The sequence below is a fragment of the Phacochoerus africanus genome, chromosome 2, assembly GCF_016906955.1.
Source record: "Phacochoerus africanus isolate WHEZ1 chromosome 2, ROS_Pafr_v1, whole genome shotgun sequence".
NCBI classification, from domain to species: Eukaryota; Metazoa; Chordata; class Mammalia; order Artiodactyla; family Suidae; genus Phacochoerus; species Phacochoerus africanus.
In genome coordinates this window covers 10,190,653-10,217,893 of record NC_062545.1, presented here as the reverse complement: position 1 = coordinate 10,217,893, position 27,241 = coordinate 10,190,653, and the positions used below count along the sequence as shown (strand labels likewise).

General features: G+C 43.7%; 1 protein-coding gene across 8 annotated transcripts in view; it reads left to right on the top strand.

Annotated features, from left to right (window-relative positions):
* Positions 1 to 27,241, top strand: part of ARID1B (AT-rich interaction domain 1B) — a 439,972-nt gene that overhangs the window by 26,808 nt on the left and 385,923 nt on the right. For all 8 annotated transcript variants that reach the window (XM_047769863.1, XM_047769862.1, XM_047769858.1 and 5 more), the window contains exon 2: positions 25,621 to 25,815. In XM_047769863.1, coding sequence (XP_047625819.1) covers positions 25,621 to 25,815 — 195 coding nt within the window. The remainder of the gene's footprint in view (positions 1 to 25,620; positions 25,816 to 27,241) is intronic.

The following is a 27,241-nucleotide window of genomic DNA, read 5'->3' as shown; positions in this document are numbered from 1 at the left end:
AATCTCATCTAGAGTTTGTGCTCCAGATCTGACCTTGGCACAGCACACCATCTCTGTGGTGTGTATGACAACTGTTCAGCTCATAGACACACTCAGGATTTAGATTGGGGTGCACAGATTTTCCTCTAAAGAGTCAGGTAGTAACTATTCTCAGCTTTATGGGCATGGTTTTTGTTTTTGTTTTTTTGCTGGTGTCCCATTAAAGTAGTCACAGTCTGTGAATGAAGGGGAGCTTGTGTGTCCATAGTGGTGTAGGCACTGACGTTTGAATTTCAGGCAGTTTTACATGTCATGAAATATTCTTTTCATTGTTTTTTCCCCAATTCTTTAAAAATGTATAAAGCGGTTTTAACACACTGGTTCTACAAAAACAGGTGGTGAACCTGATTTAGCCCATGGGCCGTCGTTTGCCAACCTCTGGTTTAGGGAAGTTGGACATAATATAGACAGGATATACTTTCCCATTTCAGGTTCCATCCAGATCTTTCACCTTTCCCCCCGTTAGCCATCTTTATTTACACAACTCTCAAGTCTGGGATTTTTGGCTCAAGTAGCAGCACTTAGCTGGTAAGGAGCTGGGAAGATTTTAAGTCCTTCAGATGAGACTGAGGTCCAGAGGGAGTCAAGGGGTCACCCAGGGTTGGAAATCCCATTAGCAATAGAGCTGCATGTATTAAACCAGAGTTCTTGATTCTCTCTGTACGAGGGTTTGTTTTATTTTTTACTGGCTATGATATAAATTGTGTTTCTTCATATTCTTGGCACTCTGTCAATTCCTTAGTTTTCCTCCCAAAGTTTTAAGTTTTATTCTGGAGATTTTTTTTTAAATTGTCTTAAGTGTAGTACATGAATACATTTCTTATGTAAAAGATTCAGACACTGGTAACAATGTATACATCAAATGTTTGAACTTCTTTTACTGCTTCTACTTCCCAAAAGGATGCAGTTTTAGATGTTTTTCCCCTCATCTATTTTTCTTCTTTAAAAAATACTGCAAATGAACATGTGCACTTGTGTAAACAAAGATCCCCATGTAAGGTCGTGTTACACATGGTCTTGGACTGGCCCTTCGAAAGCTCCATTGAAGCTTCCTTCAGGCACATCGCAGTAGTTTTGCTTTTTCTCCTCTGGGTAATTTTCTGTGTGTCCAGGTTCTCTTACTATTGTCTAAGCAGTCACTGAAAAAACCCACATTGTTTCTCCCATGGCCACTGAGTCATTTTGGAATGTCACTGACTTCTGAGGCAGTTGGCCTGGAGGATTTGCCTGGAAGGGCCACGAAGGGTCTTTGGGCATCAGCCCTGCCTCCCTTCCTCTCCTGACACCCGCAGACGCTGTCCTAAGCCTCCTGTGTGACTGTGCCATCCATAACAAAGTTTCTCATAAGGAGTGTGTTATTAAAATACAGCCTCTTCAGTGCTGGGTCACCTTTGATGCTTTAACCCTATTGTATTCCAAAGCTGAAGCAGAGGGAGACATTTCAGAGTAATTGAATTCAGTAATTGAAATTTCAAAAGTAATTGAGAGACGATGAGCGAGCATTTCCTATTTGGAAGGCATGGGCTGGATTTTTTCCCATAAGTTATTTTCATTGTATCTCGTTAGCTTCAGAAAAAAAGAGTGAGAACAGAAGGGAGCGCCTGGAGTGGTGTCTGTGGTCTTGGATTCCTTGAAGTTCTCCTCCCCTTTCAGGTACAGGGCTGAGTAGGTATCCTAGTTGGACACAGGCCATGACTTTGCAATTAAAATCTCTAGAAAAAAAAGAGGGCCTTCTTTGCGTTCCTGTCACTCTGTCACGTGGTGTTCTTGTGAGTGGGGGTTTTGGCCAAAATTGACCATGACCCAGAGCAGCCCAGGTGCCGAACCAAGTGCTTGTGATTCTCCTGTCATCCCGGACCCCAGGTTGCCGGGGACTCATACCTTTTCCCTTCATTCTCTTTCATGCTTGAATGTTTTGCAGTTTAGCTGAAGAAACTATTTTAGGTACACTAAATCTCCATATTTAATGAAAATTGAAAATAAAAACATCTTGTTTGTTAATAAGGATTTATGCATTAGTCATACAAATTCTCTTTTTGTTGATCTGGGTTTAAATATAAGAATATCCTCTTTTGTTTTTGCCTGAGACAACAAAAGGAACCTAAAACAAAACAAAACAAAACATTTAGGGAGTTCCAGTCATGGCTCAGCGGAAACTAGTACCCATGAAGATGCAGGTTCCATCCCTGGCCTCACTCTGTGGGTTAAGGATCCAGTGTTGCTGTGAGCTGTGGTGTCGGCTGGCAGCTGTAGCTTTGATTCTGCCCCTAGCCTGGGAACCTCCATATGCCATAGATGTGGCCCTAAACAAACAAACAAACTAAAAAAAAAAAAACCTGCTTAGAATTACTAAAACCTCTGATTAGAAAAACAGTTTGAAGGATTTTAATTTCGTTGGATTTAGGGAAGAATATCTGAAAGTTTGTACATAGAAGTTTGTTTTATCTCTGTGACTCTAATTAAACTTAACCTAAGTCATGTGGCTGAGGAAATCTCTAAATGGTTACTTTTTGGAGATTTTTATTCATTGTATCTGATTTACTCATTTGATTTGCTATTATTCTTTCAAAAGTAAAACACCAGTAACCTAATGTAAAAAAAACCTCTGGCCACTCTTATTTGGGGGCTCCTTTATGTTGTTTATTCTGTGCACCAAGCTGGTGCATAAAGGCTCAGTGTGTTTTGACTCCGGACTGCTGAGTGGCGTCGCAGCGTGATTGACCTCCCGGCTGCGGAGGAATCGCACGAGACCACAGTGCGTCTTTCGGTCCTTGCTTCATATGCTCGGTAAATGATGCAGTCATTTGTACACAAGATGTTGTAATGGGGTATTGACGTTTACTGACCCAGAAACATGTATAAATTCACTTGTCTATTTCTTTTTAAAAAGAAATTTTACAGTTGTAAAATTTTGCCCTATTTTAATTTTGAAATCTAGATGAAGCATAATCCCTGGCATTTTCTTTCACTGCCTCAGTATGTATATAATCTTTTCATACAATACCTGATTCAGTTGGAAACAAATTAGTAACTATGCGTGCTTAAAGGAAACAATTTAATAAGCAGGATTTTAGAGAAACCTAATCAGAATTATAAAATGATACTAGTGAATCCAATTGCATTATACAGAATTACTAGGTTAGATACAGCTTTCAGATAAGTGTGGGCAAATCTGAGGCTTCTGTACCACCGTTGTCAAGAGCATTTAAAAATTTGCCTTTCTCGTTTGAAAGAAGAGAGAGGAGGAGAACTCCCTTTTCCGCTAAGTTTATGTGTTCCTTCAAAAATGGTTCAGAAATAACCATCACTTGGGCTGAAGCCAACCAGACGATAAACCTGGCTGCAGCTGTGACAGGATTTCCCAAATTAAGTTCAGCACAGGGGGCAAGGTTTGCCGTGTGGAGATGGGCAGGGGGTACTGTGTGGAAAGCTGACATGAAGAAGGTAAAGAGATAGGGCCCTAAACTTGAGGATTTAAGCACTCATCTGGGAACCCTGTGTGGCCGAAAGCCCAGGAATAGGATTTAGGAGGGTACTGAAGGCATGCAGGTGACTTGGGCTCTGACTCAGACCTCAGGCCACCCTTAGGTATGAGTTTGGGCAGTGAGGAGTAAACTGCTCCTATTTTACATCATTTCTATCCCTTGTTAGCACATCTGCTTATACTATTAAGAGCTGCCATTCATTTTGTTTTGCTTTGTTTTCCGGTCTTTTTAGGGCTGCACCCGTAGCATATGGAAATTCCCAGGCCAGGGGTCTCATCGGAGCTGTAGCTGCTGGCCCCTGAGCGAGGCCATGTGTCAAACCCGCATCCTCATGGATACTAGTTGGATTCCTAACCTGCTGAGCCACAACGGGAACTGCTGACCACTTACTTTTAATTCATAATTTTCTACACATTTTCTTACATTGGTATCACTGCTAGAACTTTGGTTTTTTGAGTTAGACTTTAGGTTGACCTTTCAAGCATATTTTTGTCTTATTCAGTCCACAGGCATATATAGTATGCTGGGTTCTGGGTATAAAAATTTAGTACCCTCTTGCAAACTATGCTGTTTTATTGATGAGGAAATTGAGGCCTAGAGAGGTTAACTTGCCTCATCTCAAGCCCTCTAGCTGGTGAACTAGAATTGGATTCACTGTTCCAGTTCTGTCTCTGTTACCATGTGAGGGGTGTTTTCTCTTATCCTTATAAACTATCTTGCTGTTTAATTTGGCCTCGGGAGATAAGTAAACACAGAATTGCAACCAAACGCTCTAAATATTATAACAGAGGTATCCTCAAAGTTCTCTTAGACCACAGAAGAGGCAGTTTTTATTCTGTGCGATGATTTCAAGACAGACTTGACAGGGAAGGTGATTCTTGAGTACAGGTTTGTAGGACGAGTCAAGAGTTTTCCCAGAAATGGGAAAAGTAAAGTGCCCCGTACGAGTTCTGGGACCCCGTGTTTTAAGGCTTCCTGTCAGAGAAGGTGCAGAGCACCAATGGCAGTATTTTGAGCAGCAGCAGGTTCTGCCTGGGAGGGTTGGGAGCAGCAGTCTGCTTGCACATGGATGGGAGGACTATTTGGAAGGCATTCTTTTACTAATTGTGTATCAGTTTTCTTTTGCTAGTAGCAAATTGAGTGACTTAAACCAACGCCCATTCATTATCACAGTTTCGGTGGGTAGGGAGTCCAGGGGTGACGAGGCCATGGCCTCATTCAGGGTCTCAGAGGCTGCAGTCAGAGTCAGCTGGGCTGCATTCTCATCCGGAGGCTTGGCTGGGGAAAGCTCCCTCAGGCTGTTGGCAGAGTTCCTTGCTTTGTGAAATTCATAGCATCTTGCTTCTCGGTGCCACCACGGAGAGGGCATCTCTGCTGCTGGGAGTGTCTCACTTGTGGCGAGGCTTGGATCTTCTTTTAAAGGGCCCACATGATCATGTCAGGCCCATCAGGATTTTCTCAGTTTTGATTAACTCATGGTCAGCTGATAAGGGACTTTAATTACCTCTGCAAAATCCCTTCACCTTTGCTGTAATCTCTGGGTTAGATGCAGGTCACAGGTCTGGCCCATACTGCAGAGGAGGGGATGGCACAGGGGTGTGGTGCTGGGGATGGGAGTGGGGTGGGAATCCCAGGGAGCCCTCTCTGAATTCAGGTCGTATGCTAAAAATCAGTAAAAGTAGCAGGTGTGTCTTAGCTTGCTGTAATAACCCGCTGTAGACTGAGTGGCTTAAACAACAGGAATTTGGAGTTCCCATCGTGGCGCAGTGGTTAACGAATCCGACTAGGAACCATGAGGTTGCGGGTTCGGTCCCTGGCCTTGCTCAGTGGGTTAACGATCCGGCGTTGCCGTGAGCTGTGGTGTAGGTTGCAGACGAGGCTCGGATCCCGCGTTGCTGTGGCTCTGGCGTAGGCCGGTGGCCACAACTCCGATTCGACCCCTAGCCTGGGAAACTCCATATGCCGCGGGAGCGGCCCGAGAAATGGCAAAAAGACAAAAAAAACAAAAAACAAAAAAGCAGGAATTTATTTCTCCTGGTTCTGGAGTTCTGATGTCTAAGATCAAGGAGCCCACAAGATAGTTTCCATCCGAGGTCTCTTCCCTCGGCTCGTCCGCCTTGCGTGCCGTGTGCTCTCACAGCCTCCTTGTGTCTGTGTGCGGAGAGAGGCGGAAGGCCTCTTGCTACAGGGCCACCACTTCTGTCTGGCCAGGAACGACCCTCAGGACCTCATTTAACCTCTGTTACCTGCTTTTGGGCCCTATCACCAAACACAGTCACGCTGGGGGTTAGAGCGTCAGCCTAAGAGTTTTGAGGGAACACAGTTCAGGTTAAGGGAAGTTTCTAGTCACAGTTTTTTATCTCGAGGAGTCTTAGTTGGAGCAGCTTGAAGGGGACCCGGTGGCTGTTAGAGACGTCTTCCCCAGCGAGCACCAGGCAGACCTGGGGAAATCCGGACGCCATCGTCCAGGGTGACCTTGGGCACAGTACCTGGTCTCGGAGATGGTTTCCTTCAACAAAGCAGTGGCTTGTAGTACCAACTACTTTGCAGATTTTCATTGGGCCTGTCATTTGGAAAGTACCTAGCACAGTGCTGAGCTCACAGCAGGCACTTGTTAAATGGTGGCTGTTATTGATTGTCAGAGTTGTGCCTTGATGTTTCAGTGTATCTTCATTTCTTATTATCCACCTTAAATGATAAATTTATCATGAGTCCTTCCATTTCTTGCAACTAGAGTTATTACTGTCAACTGAACTCTCTTAGGACTTTATTTTCCTCTGTCCTGTGGCATTTCTAAGCTTATTAATACTTTGCTTTTTTTTTTTTTTTGGTCTTTTTAGGGCCACACCTGTGGCATATGGAAGTTCCCAGGCTAGGGGTCTAATCGGAGCTGTAGCTGCCGGCATACGCCACAGCCACAGCCACACCAGATCCGAGCCGCATCTGCAACATACAGCAGAGCTCACGGCCACGCCGGATCGTTAACCCACTGAGCAAGGCCAGGGATCGAACCGCAACCTCATGGTTCCTAGTCGGATTCGTTAACCACTGCGCCACGATGGGAACTCCCAATACCTTGCATTATTTATATACACCTCATTTCCTCGACTATAATGTGGGTGTCTTACGGGCCATCTTCCACGTCTGCTCAGCTTTCATGGTGCCTTACACCTTAATGTTCATTCAGTGTAACTAATGGTAAATGAATGAATGGATATGGTCTCCGACTTGTTGCCTCTTTTATCTAAATCTTTGTTTCTTAACCTTTTCTAACTCGTGCCTCCTTTTGATAAACTTAAATTTCTCACGTCTCTTCGGGTCCCTATTCCTGCTGAAAGACCAGGTGCCTACTCCCCGTCTCCATTGGAAAGACAGAAGCTGGGGGTTCCTGTCGTGGCTCAGTGGTAGCGAACCTGACTAGGATCCATGAGGATGTGGTGTCGATTCCTGGCCTCACTCAGTGGGTTAAGGATCCGGCTTTGCCCGTGAGCTGTGGTGTAGGTCGCAGACATAGCTTGGATCAGGCATTGCTGTGGCTGTGGTGTAGGCCAGTACCTGTAGCTCTGACTGGACCCCTAGCCTGGGAACTTCCACATGCCATGAGTGTGGCCCTATAAAGCAAAGCAAAGCCAGACGCTAATTTTTCTTGGCACACCCTCAACAATTAAGGTTATCAAACTATTTTTATATAGTATACTATAAAAATAATACATCTCCCCTTTTCCAAGTGGAAAATTATAATTCTGAATATGTATTTTCAGCCGCACCCTCCCTCCAGCTTCATTCTGTTTACGTGGCACTCATCCCTTTTCCCTTCCGAGGCTTGCTGCTCTAAACCGTTTCTAACATAATCCTGTCACAGGTAGTAGTGATGCTAGCATTAAATGTTTAGGTCAAGTCTTCACCCTCTGCACGTGTTTGAGAGAATTCCCTTTTTTCTGTTCTTTTGTAATGAACAGTGTTAAATTGATCGTGCATTTGAACTTATGAACCTGTTTTCCAAAACAGTTACCTGTGTGCATCTTAAGCAGCCATCCTGAACATCCATTATGCTTTCACAATGCCGTTCTTTCCAGAATTCACTCTGTAGACGTTATCAACACCTAGGGCAACCTGTGAGCCAAGTGGAGGTTGGAGACCACTGCTTTTATTCTGCGGAGGGCTAACCTGTGGCCGGCGGTCTGGGGGGCCTGCCCTTCGGAGGTCCCCGCCGCTGCCCTGGCGTGTGTGTGCTGGAAAGGCCTGGCCTTTGCGTTCTGCAGCCACTGTCAGCCTGCACTGGGGGCGTGGGTACACTGTCCCAGTTAGCGCTCTTCACCAGACAGGCAAACGACATAGAGCAAATTTATGAGGTGATCTTGTGGCTCTACATGGAGATCAAAATTCCGTGTACTGAAAGGAAAGTGAATTACCTCTAATCTCCTGAGGAGACCTCTTAAATTCAAAGTGACCCATTTAACAGAGCCCTTATTTGGGATTGAATTGCATTGAATGGGGATTGTTTTAAATGAGTCCCCATCTATACTGTGGAAATTATTGTATGCTTTTGAGAACAACCTGGTGTTGTGTGCGGAATGAAGAGGTTGTGGGAGATGCACTTGTGAGCTGGGAGGGTGCAAGATTGAGGGTACTTTTGAAGAATCGGGCAGTTCTTTCCGAAAAGGCGAATTAATGGTAAAGAAAAACAGAATCATTGACAAGTTTGATGCTCCCGTGGGTCCATTTGAAAATATGACGGCAAAGGCTTGTGGTCTCACTTGTAAAGCTACTCGGTACCTTAAGATTTTCCTCTTTCCTCTTTTGTTCTGTACTCATCCTTTTCTTTTACATGAAAGTACTTTTTAGCCTAATTTGTGTTAATTGATTGTGGTGACAGGTTTTTAGGTAAAGAGTCATCAATTACCAATAGACTACTAAATATTAAATAGTGAGCAAAGCATTAAATACAAAAAATGGATCTAACAATACTGGATACTATTGAGATGTTTTTGAAAGACTGAATGAATGTATGCTTGCATGTGTTTTGCACATGCTTAAAACAAATATATATGGTATTAGTCATAAACTCCTAAGATTTCTGGTCATGCCTTTTTTATTAGAAAGTGTGAGAAAAGCTGAGTGTGGGAAATTGAATGGTTAGGAGTAGACAAGTCTGCCAGACCAATTTCGTGCTGCTCTTTATCTGTCTATGTCGAGACACATATTTTAGAACATAGGTTAAAATGTAACACTAGTGGTGAATCTGTGCTTTTACAGTCTAGTTATTTTTTTAAGATGGTAAAAATCCTTCATGCTCTGAACCCTAGATTTGTATGTAAATTAATTTACCGGAAGGGTATTGATACAGAGTGTAATTAGCATGAAACACTTTCAACTTTCTTTTAGGCTGAAGGGGGTAATGAAACTTCTTTGGTTTTCCACTTTTATTCCTCTCTCCCCTCACCCATTTTTAAAATAGAAGTGCTTTTCATACTGTCAGAACTTTATGTTGTGACACCCTACTCAGAAGTTATGACAGCAGGTTAATGACAGCAACTGCCTCCTGAGAATCAATCAGGCAATTAATTTTGTAAATGAAATGCTGATTATACAAAGCTTCACATGAGAGGCCCAGTGATTAAAATCAATTTAACAAATTGTTTCAGGTGGGACTTGATTAATAATTTGCCATAAATGCTAAGGATATATGACCAGCATACTTTGTTGTTACTCTTACTATGCGACTACATTTTAAAATACCTGTTGTTGCTCTCCTGCCTGCGGTCAGCTAAGCACCGTGTTGTCCCTACACTTCAGCGATGGAGGGCATTGCCTGCATAGGCACACTCTCACGCATGCTCTTTGGTTGCGGGTTTACCTACGTAGACCTAGCTAACAATGAAAATGGAATGCATTATTATATTTTTAATCATCCTAGTTAATGTTTTCCTGTGTCCTACTTAAAAAAAAAAGCAAAGCAAAACAGAAAACTTGCCCAGACAAGCATGACCAAGTTAGACCCCACAGGTCTTTTTTTCTGTGTAGGATGTTTTAGATTTTCCTATGCCGACATGTATTATGAATCCTAAAGAGTGGAAGGTATGTGCTTTATAGACATCTTCCCTTCTTAATTACAGTATCAGTTATAAACATGGTTTGGATAATAATGTTTTAAGACTGTTAGGAATAGTGACATTGTAGCATGGAAATAAAAATGCCTATGTTTGGAGCTTTATAACCTGAATCCTGGAGAAGTTGCACTTGGCAGAGGAGACACAGTTGGATGTCTTTCTCACATTCGTATGTCAAACAATTGTTAAGTGCCTGTTACAAGCCAGGCTCAAGATCAGGTTTCATAGTTTTTATTACTTGTAATTGACACATGTAGGAAAGCAGTGCATTATTATTTAGAAGAAGACGGCTTGGAGAGGTAAGGGTTAAGTACACTTGGATTTCTTTTATTTATTTATTTATTTTTAATTAATGAAATAATAGCAACAGTTTTTGTTTACTGTATATGAGAAGTTGGGTCCATAAGGAAAATTAGGATAAGAAGACATTATTTCTGCCTCTAAGGAATTCACTGATGAGGCATACTGACATAAGCAAAGAGGTGCAGTTGGTTGTAATAAATGGTGAAAAGTGGTTAATATCTATTGAATAAGAAAATCTCAATATTTGGTGCGAGCCCCGAGAAGGTAGAATTCTTTTATCTGGTGGTACGTTGTGGAATAGGAAGAGTTTCTTCAGGAGTTCCCGTCGAGGCGCAGTGGTTAACGAATCTGACTAGGAACTATGAGGGTTCGATCCCTGGCCTTGCTCAGTGCGTTAAGGATCCGGCGTTGCCGTGAGCTGTGGTGTAGGTTGCAGACGAGGCTCGGATCCCGCGTTGCTGTGGCTCTGGCGTAGGCCGGCGGCTACAGCTCCGATTCAACCCCTAGCCTGGGAACCTCCATATGCCGCGGGAGTGGCCCAAGAAATGGCAAAAAGAAAAGGAAAAAAAAAAAAGGAAGAGTTTCTTCAGTATGCAGGTAGCCAAAGGTATGTGGTGTGCAGGAACATTCTAGAAGGGTGTTCTTTAGTGCTTGGGCATGATGCTGTACAAGAGGGCTGTCCAGGTTTAGTGTCGGGGGACCTGACGAGTGGCAGGTGTGTCGCTCTAAGATGAGCCTTGAGTGTTTGGATGTTGAACTTCTTTAGATGCCTTCACAGCCCTCTCTCTACCTTTTGACCTTCAGAGCAGTTTATTGATAAGATTTCTGGTCAAAAAAGGAGACAGAAAAGATAACTATCTCCAATGGCCCATGTTCCTTTTGATACTTTACCATGATGGTTGAAAGTTCTGGCAGGGAGGTGGATGATTCTAGAATGCTGGTATGGGAGGAAACTGTACGAGTCCATTTCCCAATCCCTCGCTTTACACGTGAGGAGTCGAGAGGCCCAGGGGAGTGGGATTGTCCAGTAGGAATAATTGCTGACATTACAGTTGAGCACTTACTACATGCCAGGGGCTGTTCTGAGTGTTTTGTGTTCAGTATGTTATTTAATACTTAAAACGGTGCTGTGAGGTGGGTACTATTACTATCCTAACTTTTCAGAAGAGGAAGCTGAAGATCAGAGAATTTATGTGATTTGCCTAAGATCACACAGTGAGTGGTGAGCCAGGGTGTAGGCCAAGTGGCCTTAACTCAAGAGTCTGTGTACTTGACCCCCACCCCCACCCCCTCGCTGTACCAGAGCTTTTTCAGGTCATGCGGCCCAGAGCTGGAGAGTCAGGCTCCATCTTCATAGTGAGCAGTTAAACTGTTAGTGGGTTGGTGGTCTCTGAACCCTTTGTCTCCTGCTGCTGAAGCCTTTGTCAGTCGTAGTTTTGAGCTATTGCCTAATTCCGCATATGTTTTCATTTGGGTAGTTGCTTTCCTTATTTTATTTTATTTTTTTTGGTCTTTTTGCCTTTTTCTAGGGCCGCTCCTGTGGCATATGGAAGTTCCCAGGCTAGGGGTCCAATTGGAGCTATAGCCACCAGCCTACGCCAGAGCCCCAGCAACTCGGGATCCAAGCCGTGTCTGCGACCTACACCACAGCTCACGGCAACGCCGGATCCTTAACCCACAGAGCAAGGCCAGGGATCGAACCCTCAACCTCATGGTTCCTAGTCGGATTCGTTAACCACTGAGCCACAACGGGAACTCTGCTTTCCTTATTTTAAACATGGGGACTTGCTGGTGGCTGTCCTCCGAGGCACTGCTCAGGGTGCTGGTCTGCTTATCCTCTTCGTAGGGAAGAGGAAGCAGCAGGGTGATGTGAAAAGTGACAGTTATAAAAGCACTTTTGAAATTTATAAAAACAAATAAGGAAGAGCTCTAGGTTAAAATGGGCACATTTCACATCTTTCAGGAAGGACTAGGTTGAGATCCTTCAAAAAACATAGTGAGAAACCCAAGGCACAGAAGCCTCATTACTTCTTTGATGAGGTTGAGGGTGACAACCTGCAAAGGTGAATTGTGGGAAAGGGTCTCAGGGTTTTAAGCTGAAAGATCTTTTTTTTTTTTTTTTTAAATTAAAATTTTTTGTGGAATGGAAACTTCCTAAGAATTTGGAGGAAAAAAAATGTACGCAAAAATTTGTATTCAGTATGTTTTGCTAGCATGAGTACTTTTAGGAAAGGCGCAGCAGCCGCACCCCTTCCCTGTGAACCTTTTCACGACCCGTCTTCTTGCCTCTGCCGCGCCCCCTCTCCTAGGAGGGCACTGCCTTTCCTCCCCTGGCGTCGCGGGCGCAGTCAGGCGGCTCTTGGTTCTGAGGAGCTGCAGACCTCCTTGCAGACCCCTTTTGAGAGGCAGTGATTATTTTGGTTTTCAGTTATCCTTGTCTTTCCTTTTTGCCCCTTCCCCCATTTTTTTAGCTTTTATTTTGAAATAATTTCAGATTTATAGGAAAGTTGCAAGAATGGTACAGAGACATCCCATATACGTCTTACTCTTATACATCAATTTTTAACGTTTTGCTACATTTACTTTCTTAATCCACCCGCATACCAGTGTATTTCCCAGAATCATTTGAGAGCAGGCTGCATACATCCTGTGCCTTTACGCCTTTATATCTCTGAGTCCCTGTGTATTTCCTAGGAACAAAGTTATTCTTTTATATACCCCAGTTTAATGATTCAGTACTTTAACCTACAGTCCACATTTTAACTTTGTCTCCTGTCCTAATAGCCTTTATATATAATCCTCTTTCCTTCTTTCCCACTCATGCTTATATGTTCGTTCAGCTGCTGCCTTGTCTTTTTCGCCTGTAAAATTTGACTACATATAAGTCATGTTAACTCTTTTTCCTTTGAACAGTCACATTACAGTATATGCTTTCACTTAATTATGGCTCTGATAAAGTAGATCTTATTTAAATGGGGCCACGTCTCTGAAAAGCACATTCACACCAGGGGGCTGTAGTCTCTATATCAGCACAGCAGGCACTCTTTGTCCAGAGATAGGTAAGTCAGTTGCTAAACATTCATCATTTTTTTTTCTTTTTAGGGACACACCCTTGACATACGGAAGTTGCCAGGCTAGGGGTCGAATCGCAGCTATAACTGCTAGCCTATCCCACAGCCACAGCAACACCAGATCTGAGCTGCGTCTGTGACCTACACCACAGCTCATGGTAATGCCAGATCCCCAGCCCACTGAGCGAGGCCAGGGATCGAACCTGCATCCCCATGGATGTTAGGTGGATTAGTTTCCATGGCATGACAACGGAAATTCCACATTCATTATATTTTTAATGGCATTCTCTGTAATGCAAGTTTAAAGTTGTTAATTTAAGAAAATTAATGAAGTATTTTGAAAGAGGCATGTTGGCAACCATGGGGATTGCTAAAGAAATCAGTAACTTTTCTGTTTGTCTTTAGATACTGTTCTGATGTGTCTTTGGAATTGTTGATCCATGCAGACCACCCATCAGATATCTTTCAAATGACTGACCTTTTGAAGGCATCTGAAAGATGGGAAAACTAAGACTTGGAGCACTGGAGTTATTTACCCAGCATACTTCATGGCTGGTCAGAAGCAAGAGAGGGATATGAACTCAGGTCTACCACTATCAAAATTATGTATTTCTGTTGTACTGGAGAGAGCAATTTGGATTCTGTTTGTTTGCAAAATGTGATAATCGGCAGTGGCTGCCTGCATCTCCACTGGGTGACAGATTCTGAGGCTAACTGGACTTTGGCAGAATGATGCTAGGGTTGATTAGTAATGCCTGTCTCTGCACATTAGTGGAGGAGTGGAGGGTATCCATGCCTCTTAGTGATTTTTCTGGAGCTATAACTCCATTTAATAATGGTGACAATAAAATCTGTCCCTCTTTTTTTCTTGGTCTTTTGTCTTTTTAGGGCCATACCTGAGGCATATGGAGGTTCTCAGGTTAGGGGTCGAATCAGAGCTGTAGCCACCAGCCTATACCACAGCCACAGCAACACCAGAACTGAGCTGAGTCTGTGACCTACACCAAAGCTCATGGCAGCACTGGATCCTTAACCCACTGAGTGAGGCCAGAGATTGCACCTGCATCCTCATGGATACTAGTCAGGTTTGTTAACCACCCAATGGGAACTCCAAAATCTGTCTCTCTTAAAAGGCTGCCATGTGCCAAAATTTGACTATATTATCTCCAATTCCCCACAACTCAAGTGATAGTGGTAGTGTTTTTGGTGTATCACTGAGTTAACTAAGATGCAGAGAAGTTAAGTCATGTCTTGTCCGCTCGTCCGTCCTTCCTTCCTTCCTTCCTAGTATTGTAAAGTGATCGTGTTCGTGTTCTTGGTGTATCACTGAGTTTACTGAGATGCAGAGGAGGAGTGACTTTTTTAGCATCGTACAGCTTTAAAAGATTTAAAGGCCTGCTACTAGATGATAAATAGTGATACATACATATAAACAATATTACATGCTTAGAGATGTACATTTTATAAATTAACACCATGGTAATTTTTTATAGTTGTTTTGGATGGTGAGCATAACAAATCTGAAGTAGGAGTTCCATTGTGGCTCAGCAGGTTGAGAACCTGACATAGCATCTGTGAGGATGAGAGTTCAAGCCCTGGCCTCACTCAGTGGGTTAAAGATCCAGCATTTCTGCAACCTGTGATGTGGGTCACAGATAAGGCTCAGATCTGGTGTTGCTGTGGCTGTGGTGTAGGCCTCAGCTGCAACTCTTGATTTTACCTCTAGCCTGGGAACTTCCATATGCCACACGTGAGGCTCTGAAAAGAAAAAAAAATTTTTTTTAAATCTGAAGGAAAACAAATACATTCCATTACTATTTTGGTATTCCTTTTAGATCTAATTTGCTCTTGAAGTAAAAAATATACATACACTTTGATTTGTTCATAAAATTATTACATTTGCTAAATTTAATTTAAAAGTATAGTTCAGGAGTTCCCATCGTGGCTTAGCAGAGATGAATCCGACTAGGAACCATGAGGTTGCGGGTTTGATCCCTGCCCTTGCTCAGTGGGTTAAGGATCCGGCGTTGGGTGAGTTGTGTGTGGTGTAGGTCACAGCCGCAGCTCGGATCCTGCGTGGCTGTGGCTCTGGCGAAGGCCGGCGGCTACAGCTCCAATGAGACCCCTAGCCTGGGAACCTCCAAATGCCACCATTGCGGCCCTAAAAAGCAAAAACAAAACAGAGCAAAACACAAAAAGTATAGTTCAGTCACAGTAATTTACTCATCAAATTGACTTCAAGTTGCTGAGCTTGGGGGATTAGGCACATAATAGGTTTTGCCAATTTATAAAAATCAGGGGACAAAACAAGTCTTATTTTCTGGACTTATATGGGTTTAATACTCGTCTTCTTGCTTTGCTGTACCTTCTCCAGTGGGACGGTGTGCTTGCGGACGTTTGTCACGTAGGCACACAAGTGTTCTTTGAGCGCGCGCGCGCGCGCGCGCGGAGCTCCCCCTCAGCCTGGTTGGCCTCAGGGGCAGTCTCGGAGGGGGGCTGCGGCGCGAGAGCGCAGGCGCAGAGCTCCTCCTTCGTGGTGGCAACAGCAGAGGCCCCCGAGGCCGGGCTGGTGGGAGGGAGGCCTGCTGTTGGCCGACTGGCGAGGGCTGGTCTGCCGGGGACAGGAGAGCGGGGAGGCAGGAGGAGTCCCCGCCTCTGCCTGGGCCGTCTGGATGAGGGTGCCTTTCACCGAGGGGGAGCCGGAGGGGAGGAACCTAGGCGTCCGGGCGGAATGCGGCGGCCGTTGCATGTTGCATGTAGAGCTCCGGGGCTGAGAGCAACCCGCCCGGGTTGACCCAGTCGGGGGCACCGGCCTGAGCAGGGCATGGAAGCTGTGGCTTATATGAACCTAGGAAAGGTGAAGCTTTGTCTGCGAGGATGCAGGAGCCTTTGTCCCTGGTCTCTGTTGGCCATCGAGGCCCCTAGGCTGGTAGAGCCCTGCTGTCTGACCCGCGACGTGTGCTGAGGAAGTCGTTGCTTTTCCTCTTCAGCAGATGTTAATCATGCCGGGCATCGTGCTGGGTGCTAGGATGCCAGGATGATTAGGACGGCATTTCCACCTTTAACGAACGGCATGCTGGGGAGACAAAAAAATAAACAGATGAAATTATTGAGTGGTTTTTGCTCTGACTTCAATTTGCTAATTTGTTAAGAGGAAAAGAAGAAAGATTGAGGAAGCTCTCACTATGTGATGAATCCTGTGGTACCTCCTTTAATCCAGCAACCCCAGAGGTGAACACAGCTGTTGTGTATTAAGTGTGACCCTCATTTGACGGAGCTCATAAGTAGGAGAGGCAGAAGTCATCCCCAGCTTTGTCTGACTCTAAATAGACAAACACTAAACCTCCCTTTCCCTGATGCTTTTTTTTGTCTCATTCTAAGAGTTGTTCTAAACTTTGGACTATTTATGTATTAGAAAAGATGGAGGAATTAGAAGTGGGCAGGAGGTTGTCATCCCAACAAGGCAGATGTGGACCTGTGGTCGTGTAGCAAGTGTAGTGAGTGACTCGCACGAGTGCTGTGGCTGAGTGGAAAGGGTTTTTCTAAGGTTTCTAATGAAGATCGTTGTCCAAGAATGTGGATACTTGCATGTATGCCAGTCTTTGTGAATGGCACTCGTAGCTAGCCATGGCTCAGTCCTCTCCCTTGACCTCTTCAGTATTTTTGTCAGTGCTGTGGAGGAAGGCATGAATGAAGTGGCATGCTGGTTTAATTGGTGGCTGATGTCAAGATAGGAAATACAGTTAATATGTTAAACGTCAGGCTAGAATAGTTGACCAGAAACAAGCAAAATGAAAATAGGCTGAGATAAAGAAAGACTCTGCCACTAGAGCCAGCTGACCAGCTGTATAATAGGAGATGAGGCAGGTGGGGTATGATCACTCATGGGCGGATCAGGCATGTGACGGGGCTGTCCAGCAGTCACAGGTCTGAGGCCAGACTGGTACTAACGTAGAATCTGGGAAAGAAGCAAGCTCCTCCCCTTAAAACGTTTTTTGTTAAGGGGACTGAGAATTGGCGTATGTCGTCCAGGAAAGGGAAATAGATATAGCTCTCTTCAAATATTCTACAAAAGGATCAAATTAAAAACCAATGGATGTAAATTACAAGGAACAGATTGTTATTATATAAAGGGAAGAAATTTATAACATTCATGGTTACAGACATTTTTAGGAGATTCATATGTGTGTTATGAGATTCTTTTCAGTCCTAAGGTTCGGTGTTTCATTGATAAATCCTTTATCAAGTTGCCTTAAGAATTGTGATCAAATGGTAATGTATTAAAGTACTTTGGAAATGCATGGTAGATTTTGGTTATTATACAATAATGCAGGTTGGGAGGGTCTTTGGATGGGTTTTTAGAGTATATTATGAGAACCTCTGACTATGCTAAATTTGAGATGTATCTACATCATGAATGTGTGTATGTGTATATACACATACACATACACACACACCCCTCCATATGCCGCAGGTGCGGCCCTAAAAAAAAAAAAAATCTGCAACCTCATGGTTCCTAGTCGGGTTCGTTGACTTCTGAGCCACGATGGGAACTCCATATACACACACACACACACATACATATATGTATAAATACATAATTGTATATATTTTATATATATATTTGTAAAGTATCCCTAAGAGTAAAGAATCACAGCTTCTGATTGTTACTTTTTATCGGTAGTTTCTGGAAGTTACTTTATATACAGGTAACAACATATTAATATTTTATTTCTAATCTTAGTCATTTTGAAAAGTAAAAATCCAGCGATATTTTAAATTATTTGAGTCAAGATATGATTTAAAATGTGGTTAGGAAAAAGCACTGTGTCTTCTGTCTTGTTTAATGGTAATGTATGTGTGAAAAATAAACTTCTTTCTTTCTTTATTTTTTGTCTTTTTGCTATTTCTTTGGGCCGCTCCCGCAGCATATGGAGGTTCCCAGGCTAGGGGTCGAATCGGAGCTGTAGCCTCCGGCCTACGCCAGAGCCACAGCAACGCAGGATCCGAGCCGCGTCTGCAACCTACACCACAGCTCATGGCAACGCCGGATCCTTAACCCACTGAGCAAGGGCAGGGACCGAACCCTCAACCTCATGGTTCCTAGTCGGATTCATTAACTACTGCGCCACGACGGGAACTCCAAACTTCTTTATTTAAAACTACAAATCAAAACATTTATTTCCGATTAAAAACTGTACAAAAGTTAAGGATCCACTGTGGTCACTGTATTGGCCTAGGTCACTGCTGTATGGTGGGTAAGATCTTTGGCCCAGACACTTCTATATGCCTTGGGCATCCCATAAAACCCCCCAAAACCAAAAAAACTGCACAAATAAAAATTGTCTGTAATCCCATTTTCACAAATACTTTTTTTTTTTTCCTCATCCCTTTGCCCCCTTCAGATTTCATTCATTTCATTCATTCGCCTTAAGGAAACCAAAAGCAAAAATATTGACAGAGGTCACCTTTCCAAGTCAGCGTCTGAGGATTTTGGTTCCTGCCTGCCCCTCCTCGCACGCTGTGAATGGCATCAAGCTTAAAGCACAGCAGTAATTTGATGCTTCTTAGAGCCAACAACAAAACAGCCTTTTCTGCCTTGTCTGATGTCTTAGGAGTGTATTTCTTTTTCTTCTTTTATGCTTCTTAGGGCCACTCTCGCAGCATATGGAAGTTCCTGGGCCAGGGGTCAAATCCGAGCTGCAACTGTCTACCCACACTGTAGCTCACAGCAATGCCAGATCCTTAACTTACCGAGCAAGGCCAGGGATCAAACCTGCAACCTCATGGATACGAGTCGGGTTTTGTTTCTGCTGAGTCACAGCAGGAACTCCCAGGAGTCTATTTCTTGATCCTTCCTATACTTTTTTTTCTTTTTTTTTTTTTTAAGAGCCACACCTGTGGCGTATGGAAGTTCCCAGGCTAGGGGTCCAATCAGAGAGCTGTAGCTGCTGGCAATGTGGGATCTGAGCTGCCACTGTGACCCACACCACAGCTCGCTGCAAGTCTAGGTCCTTAACTCACTAAGCGAGGCCAAGGATCAAACTCATATTCTCATGGATACTAAGTCAGGTTCGTTTCCACTGAGCTACAACGGGAACTCCCTTCCTGTACCATTTTAAAATGTGGCAAATATTCCTGATGGACACAAGAAGAACTTACACTGTATTTATAACCGGATTTGAAGTTTCAGTGTTCAGATCTTAATAAACAGGTACTGTTTCGTCATTAATAGAAGTAAGAAAACTTGGTTGCGTTTTTCCCCTACCTCAGTCTCATGAAAGCACACAGAGCATGATACAGTAGAAGGAACTGTGGGCCTGAGTCAGGAAACATGTGTTCCCGCCTCAGTTGTGCTAGGACTGCAGCCTTGGGGTGAGTCCCCGCAGCTCCAAGCCTCCATGACGCCACCTTCGGTAGTTGGATTCTGTGGTGGTGGTGACAGCAGTAACTGAGCATCTTGGTACTTTCTGGCTTGGAGAGGAATGTGAATGAAGTGAGGGAAGAAACTTTGGTGCCCGGCTCCTGTTTTTGACTTAAATTGATTTTAATGCCATTAGAAGGAGAACTTCACTACTAATGTTGCACTTGACGTTCCGCGCATCTTCTGCATGTGTGTACAGAATCAGTGTAGAAATTAGTGAGTTTTACTTTTCATTTTTGAGAACATTGTATTTCATGTGATCAGTCCTTATTCCCAGGCAGTTACGGAGTCACCATGTTTATCCTAAGTCATTTGTGCTATATGCTAAGTGACATAAAAGGTCAAAATGTGGATGCTGCCATCTTAGTCTGCTTGGGAGTTAAGAAATAGCGCATGACAAATAAAAAAAAATGTTCATGAGTTAAATATCAGTACGGGGCAACTCAGAAGTCAGTTACAAGCTGCATGGGACAGATTGCAGCAGGTCCCTCAGATAGTGTTACGGGGCGTGTGGTGAAGGGGGAAGCTCTGTGGTCCTTGAACCAGGGCTTGAGAGAGCGTGGGTTTAGGCCAAGAGGAGAGCAGGAGATCCTCCTGCATGTTTGTGCTGAAACTGAGAGTGGGTTAGGGGGTTGGAGGAGGCTGAATGCAGGACAGCTGTGTCCCATCCACCCCCACTCCACAGCAAGCTGTGGTCATGTTTGCAGGATGCCTGGGGAAAACACAGGCCTTCTAGAGTTCTGCTGAGGCATCATCCCAGAAAAGTCAACGCAGATTGCTTCCCGCTATGACGGCCGCTGCGTACAGGTCACTGTGGCTGGCCGTGGTCCTCATCAGCTGGGTTTTCACATGGCTGTAATTCACGCCCATCACTCCTGAGCACTTGACATTGTCTTAGAAGTACTTTTTCCGTGTCCCTGTCTGTTCCACTATGCTGGTACACTGTGGATCATTCTCATATTATGTAGTCGTTTATTAGTTGTGTTGTTCCAGTTTTCTTTGAACAGTTAGAGGCTCCGAGATCCTTTTAGTTTTCACTAATTCTACTTTCATTATTATCATGAGCCGGGTATCCTTCTTCCCACTTAGCGACTGAGAAAACTAAGAAATAAACCCCGTATTCGGAGTCACACAGTGGTAATAAGTGGTGGATAAGGGCATGGACCCCATCTGAGTCCAAAGCCCATGCTTGCCCCACATGACAGACGATGCTGCCAGGCTGTCTCCCTTCAGTTTTAGAAGTCAGGATAAACAGCTCTCCTGCCCCATTTGAGAGAGTATTGTAGTTGGAACATCATTTTTAAAGCTTCTGCTTAAAGCTTCTTGTCATATTCCATAAAGAGTTCACCACTGCTTTATACCCACTAGTTCAAATACTCATTGACTCACACTCTGGGTTTTATTATTTTTGTTGTTTCGTATGTAGTGGGATATTACTTCAGAAATTTTCTCTAGTTGTTGGTAAGACAGGAGTTCTTCCCAAATAGTTCTTCAAAATGGGAAGAGTTTCTTTTCTGAGCTCTTGTTTAATCCAGGTATATAGATACGGACTGTGGATCATGAAGATGTAGTAGTTCCTCTTTCTGTGGGTTTTTCAGTTCCTTTCTTCAATTTGTGGCTTAAGGAATTTGGCTGAAAAATTGTGAAATATTGTATTCATTAATAAACTATCTCATTAACTTGGTATTTAGAGGTGAATACAGTTGCATAGATATCTTTGTTATAAAATACGCGTGTAGGCATACTCAGAAAGAGTGATACTGAGGGAGCCTCTAAATATAAAAAGCATCAAGTATATCTGAAGTTTACTAAAAATACAATGACTTGTTCTTGAACTTGGATAATCTTTAAAGCGTAGTTAGATTTCCAGGCGAGCCTCTGAAAACCTATTTAAATGCCTGTAATACCGCCTAACTGTGCTACCTAATATATCTAGAATCTATATTCAAATAGATATTTAAAAAAATATGCATTGTACTCCTTCTTGTTTAGTAGCTCCAGGGATGGGAAACCTTCCGAGGCTTTGGAGGATGTAGGTAGCAGTGGCAGCTTCCCAGAAGGAGATCCAGGAGAGGGTGTGTGTGAGTGTGTTTTGTGTGTGTGTGTGTGTGTGTGTGTGTGAGAGAGAGAGAGAGAAAGAAACTCATGCATATATATATAAGTACATATCTAAATACATACATATCTAAAAACTTGAGTAAGGAGGAGTTATAAAAAAGTCTTATCAAGTAATACAGTTCATTAAAAGCCAGTAACTAAACCTAGACTAGTTAAGACCTCTTTGAAAATGGGTTGTACACATTGTGACTTTCACAGCACTTGTCTTACTTTCCGGAGTTGAAGTCCAAACGTCAACAGTTGTGGAATGGTACGTGGAGAGGGTAGAGTGCCTGGGATAGCTTTCGAGAAGTATTTGAGGACTGTTCTTAATGTGGATGATGTCTCTGATATAACGTGCATTTTATGTGAGAATTGAAAATGGTAACACTTTGGAATCGATCAAAAGGATAGATGATGAAAATATAAAATCATTTTGGGTTAGATGTGAATATGAGAAGTGACTTGTTTTTTGTGGAAAAGTCTTAGATTTGATTTGGTTTTTTTCAGTTTCTTGAAGAAGAGAGTAGTAAAATGCAGGGGTTGAGATCCTGCAGTTGTGCATATTTAGTGTTAAAAATAGCAAGAGTACACAGCGGGATGAATTTGGATTGTGGATGAATATTTAATAATAGGCCATAAGGAGAGAAGGTTAAAATTAAATAATTTGCACTGTGTAAGTATCTGTTTTCATATCTGAAGTCTCACTAAAAGGCATTTGATGCATTTTGAGAGGTAGAGATAATCTGTATATTTCATGCTTTCGATTTTCAGAAATCTCAGGTTTAAGCTAACATTTTGACATGGGTGCAAATTAACTGAATTTTAAGTAGGGTTGTGAGAGTTTATGGCAGTGATGAGAAAGATATTACAAAACAATTTTAGTCACTGATAAGATGAATTTGCTGCACTGTTATCTATAGCATTAAAATATAGACATTCCAATCATTTTCCCATTTTAAATTTCTGCTTTAATTAAGCCAGCTTGGGTCATGCACTGTTTAAAGTGGAAGAAGCAGGCCTTGCCTGTGCCCTGGCTAATTCAGATTGAATGTGCAGATAGGGCTGCCTCAGGGCCCCGTATTGGAAATTTAGCCTGAAATCTGATTTGCTCAGTCTCTCTATGGGCTGTGCATTCACTCTGCGGATTCTAGCATCACCAGCTTGGCCTTGATTTTCACACTTCCATAGAAAGTTCTATTTTGTCTTTTGAAAGAAAGTGTGGAAAATCATTACATTTTGCTCTGCTGAGGCATTAATTCTCATTTAATTCATTCTGAGAAAATTCTGGTTTCGATTTTAGTCTCATTACATGAGATCAACATGTTAGGTTTGTGTGTTGAATTGTGTGGTCAGCGCAGGTCGTGTAGCATCAGGATATCGTTTGAGCAATTCCTGTCATTGTAAGTAAACGTTTTCTTGACCGGTGAACGTAATGCAGTTAAAAAAATCCATGAAATTGTGAATTTTGAGCAGAACTGTTGGGCCAGCACATGTTTTCATTCAGGTGAGATCAGTTCCTGGCGCAGTTGAGTGGCTCCCCCAGGTCCCAGCTCAGGTGTTTCCATAGGAGGCTTGGTTAACTCAGACCACGGAAATGCTCCCTCCCTTCAGTGTGTGTCTCCCGCAAGGATGTCATCTTTGTCCAGCTGGTCTCCTTCAGTGCCCTGTTCATTTCTCCAGGTCAGCCACTGACACGTGTCTGCCTTTTGCTTCCAGTGTCCCACCCAGCGCGCATGGTAGATGCTTAGTGACGGGTTGATGAGTGGACTGCCCAAGTCATTGAAATGAGCACCAGGGTACCCCTAACGAGGCAGGGCAGAGACCACGGGTGGCCTTGGGGGGAGCAGAGGGGACTGGTGGTTCTTGTAGCTTGTCTACCTTGGGTTCGGGGTCCACACTCATGGCTCCCCCTGGCCTCTTGTCTGTGAGACTGCCCTTGCCCAGCTCCGTGGTCACCTCCCGGTCATCAAGCACAGCCAGAGCTGTAGCCCTCAGCTTGTGGACACCTGGGCTGCATTTAGCCAGTTGCTGCACATGTGCCTTCTCCCCAGTGACCCCACAACCTCCCACCACACTTTCTGACCTTTTTTTTTGCCTTGTCCTGCCTGGACTCCTTTTCTCCTCTTGCATAAATGGTGTTAGTCTCTAGAACTTCGTTTTCTACCCATCATTCTCTTTTCACGTGTTCTTGTTGGATAAAGTCCTTGGGTTTTACTTGCTTCAGATTGATTAATCCGTCCAGCATTTATTGAGCATTCCCTATGTGCCAGGTACACTGTTCCACCTGGAGATATACCGTGATTGAGTGAAACAGAGCTTGCTGCCCTCCGGGAGCATGTGCCCTCTCTATGCTGACTTCCCTACTTAGGAGTCTAGGTCAGACCTTACTCCCAGGCTGGAAATTCATGGTGGCTCTTCTGGGTATTCTCAACTGGATTTCCTATAGGCACCTCAAGTTTCCCGTTCAGAAGACTGAAGGCTCCCGCCCCCCTGCAGGAGTTGATCTGCCTCTCCCCACCCCCTGCATGCTCTGTCTCAGCTGGTGTCTTATCATCTGTTAAGTCACTCTCAAACCTGTCTTCCATCACTCTGTTGGCCTCCCAGGTCATTCTGCTTCCATTCTGGGCTTGCTTTCTCCCACTACTGCTACCAGCTCAGGACCTCAGCTCACCTGCCTGCTGCAACAGCCCACCCCGGCTCCAGGCACCGGCCGGGAGAGCGGTCCTTCTGACTGTAGTGCTCTGTTAAAAGCACCCACTGTTTTACCCTCAGGATACAGTCTGAAGCCTGTAAAGTGACATGTAAGGCTTACCCATCTACTGGCTTCTGCTTGCTCCAGTTGCTGCTTCTCTGCTTCATTTGGATATGAACTGTTTATGTTTCCTCACACATGCCAGGCAGCTCTTCTCCTTTGAGCCTCTGGCCTACACCACAGCCACAACAATGCTGGATCCGAGCTGCATCTGTGACCTACACCACAGCTCAAGGCAGCGCTGGATCCTTAACTCACTGAGCCAGCCAAGCCAGGGATTGAACCTGCATCCTCATAGATACTGGTCGGGTTCATTACCACTGAGCCACAATGGGAACTCAGCCTGTGTTTTGTGCTGTGTCTTCTGCTTTGTGGTGCTCTGTGCCCTGCCTCTCCCCACCATGCAGCTGGCTTCTTCCCATGTACCCTGCTAATCTTCAAGCCTTTCTGACCGCCTCCAAGTACGCAGCGTGGACACAGAGTCTGGCACACAGTAGGCATCAGTAAATGATTTTGGAAGGAAGGAAGGATCCAGAGGCATTTGTGCACTGGGGCGAGGGACTCCCCCACCCCTGCTTTGCTCTTTTGAAGCGTCCGGGGCATGAAGGCCCAGTCAGAGGCTTCAGTTCAGGCTCCCCTGAATGGCCTTGGCCCTGAGGCCCATGGGCTGACTCACCAAGCCAAAAATAAAACTCAAAGTCTAGTTTTGAACTAGTTATGTTTGGTAAGATGCTTACTTACATAGGGAAGGTGGCTTGTGACTCACAGTCTGGGTGCTTATTCATGTGCACTAGTGATCTTTGAAAAATTTTACTCTAGACGTTCTGTATTATCTAAAATCTATCCTTTCACTTTCTAATGAGCATTCAGATGCATTAATGTTTGATCGGGGCTTGCAGACTCTGGTCTAAAACAAAGCAGTTGTTCTAAGATTACTCTGAAGTCAGAAGGGCTCCTGCCCACTCACTCTACTTTGCCTTTGCTACTGGGAAGCTACAGGAGCTGGGAGAGATTGACGCTCATGCCCGCGTCCTACATGCACAGTCGAATTTTAGATGCAGGTGTTTGCTCTCTACATAGGATGTGAAACCTTTCCTTATGTTGATTGCTCTGGATCCCTCCTAATTGTTAAAATCTTGCTAAAAGTAAAAAATGAAATGTCTTGTATCTACCTAGGTTTTTTTCTTAGTGTTCTTCTGGGTTTTATTTGTCAGGTCAGTTTTTTAATATTTTCAAAAGTAAAGATAGTTGTGTTTTTAATGTATATGTTAGCATAACAAACTTTCCCCCTTTGTAGTAATGACTTAATAAAGCTACTTCATTTCTTTCTTTACAGGGCAGCCCAATGGATCCCATGGTGATGAAGAGACCTCAGTTGTATGGGATGGGTGGTAACCCTCATTCTCAGCCACAGCAGAGCAGCCCTTACCCAGCGGGTTCCTACGGCCCCCCGGGCCCACAGCGGTATCCAATCGGCATTCAAGGTCGGACCCCAGGGGCCATGGGGGGAATGCAGTATCCACAGCAGCAGGTTTGTGCTGGCTTTTACTACTCCCACCCCACCCCACCCCACCCCACAATCAGTTCTGGTTTTGTCTTTGTCACTTACTGTCTACTGAATATTAGTTTTGAGAGAATTGGGAGGGATTTAACTGATTTTCTGCTTTCTTCTAATTTTCATAGTTTCTTTTTCTTTGTTTTTCTTTCTTTTTTTTTAATGGCCGCACACATGGCATATGGAAGTTCCCAGCAGGGACAATGGCCTGTGGCAATGCTGGCTCCTTTAACCCACTGCTCTGGGCCAGGGGTTGAACCTTCACTTCTGCAGTGACTGGAGCTGCTGCAGTCAGATTCTTAACCCACTGCTCCACAGCGGGAACTCCAAATTTTCAAAATTTCTTGAAATAATCACAGGTACAGTTTTTCCACCTTTCTTTTAAAGAAGGAAAAGTGAGCTTCTTAGAACAAAATGCATAAAATTCATGTCTGGTAGAAAGCCTGAGTTACCAGCAATATTGGAAAGATTGACTGTGTCATCATTTTGCAGCAAATTATATAGATTTAAGCCCTAAAGTGAACTTGGCTTTCTAATATTTCTGATGTCAGACAGTGTCAGATTTTGAACTGTGAATAAACTTCTAAAGGTGAAGTTTTAAGTTATTTAAAGGTCTTTCTCATAAAGATGGCATCAACTTAAATTCTTTTTAAGCCTCCCAAAAAGTTATTTTGCTTTTATTTCTTGACATGTTTCTTACGTTCTTTTGGTAAAAGATTTCTGTATTTCAGGTAAGAGAATTTGATGTGTATCAGTTTTCTTGGGTTTGATGGGTTTTTTGGTTGTTACATAAAACAAACAAAAAAGGCCTTTCCTGCTCTTGAAAAAAAAAGATCCAATATTTTCCTCCTTTTTCTCTAGAATCAAATAGTTGGCGTTCCCTTAAATGACCATCTGTCTTCTAGCAGGAGTAAGCCTACAGTCTGTGGCTACTGCGCATATAGCTTTGCTCTGTTGGCCTGAGCTTCGGACTCGCCAGGGTATGTGGTTTCTAGGGACACCAGCAAGGCCTATTTCTGAGTCCCCGCATGATGCCTTTAACCTGGGGTGCGTCGGGCTGAGGCCTTTCCTTGGACGTTTTTCTGCCTCCAGAGAGGTTATGCTGTACAATTAATTGCACAGTACTTTCTCTCAGTGATTCTTACTATCAATTTTTTGACCAAAAATTGTTGCGGGAAAAAAAAAAACTGGGTAGAACTTTCGTTCTCTCTAAAGTGGATGTGGAGAATGATACATCCTACTTTATGTGCTCCATAGCTGTGTCCTGAAAGCTCATGAATAAATTGCATCTGGGGCTTTTCTTTTTAGAGACTGAAAACTACCTTTCTTGTTTATCTTAGTTTGTCCTTTGGCGATATTTTCATTTTAAGGATGTTGGTAAGGAAAGATGGGAGTAGCTCAG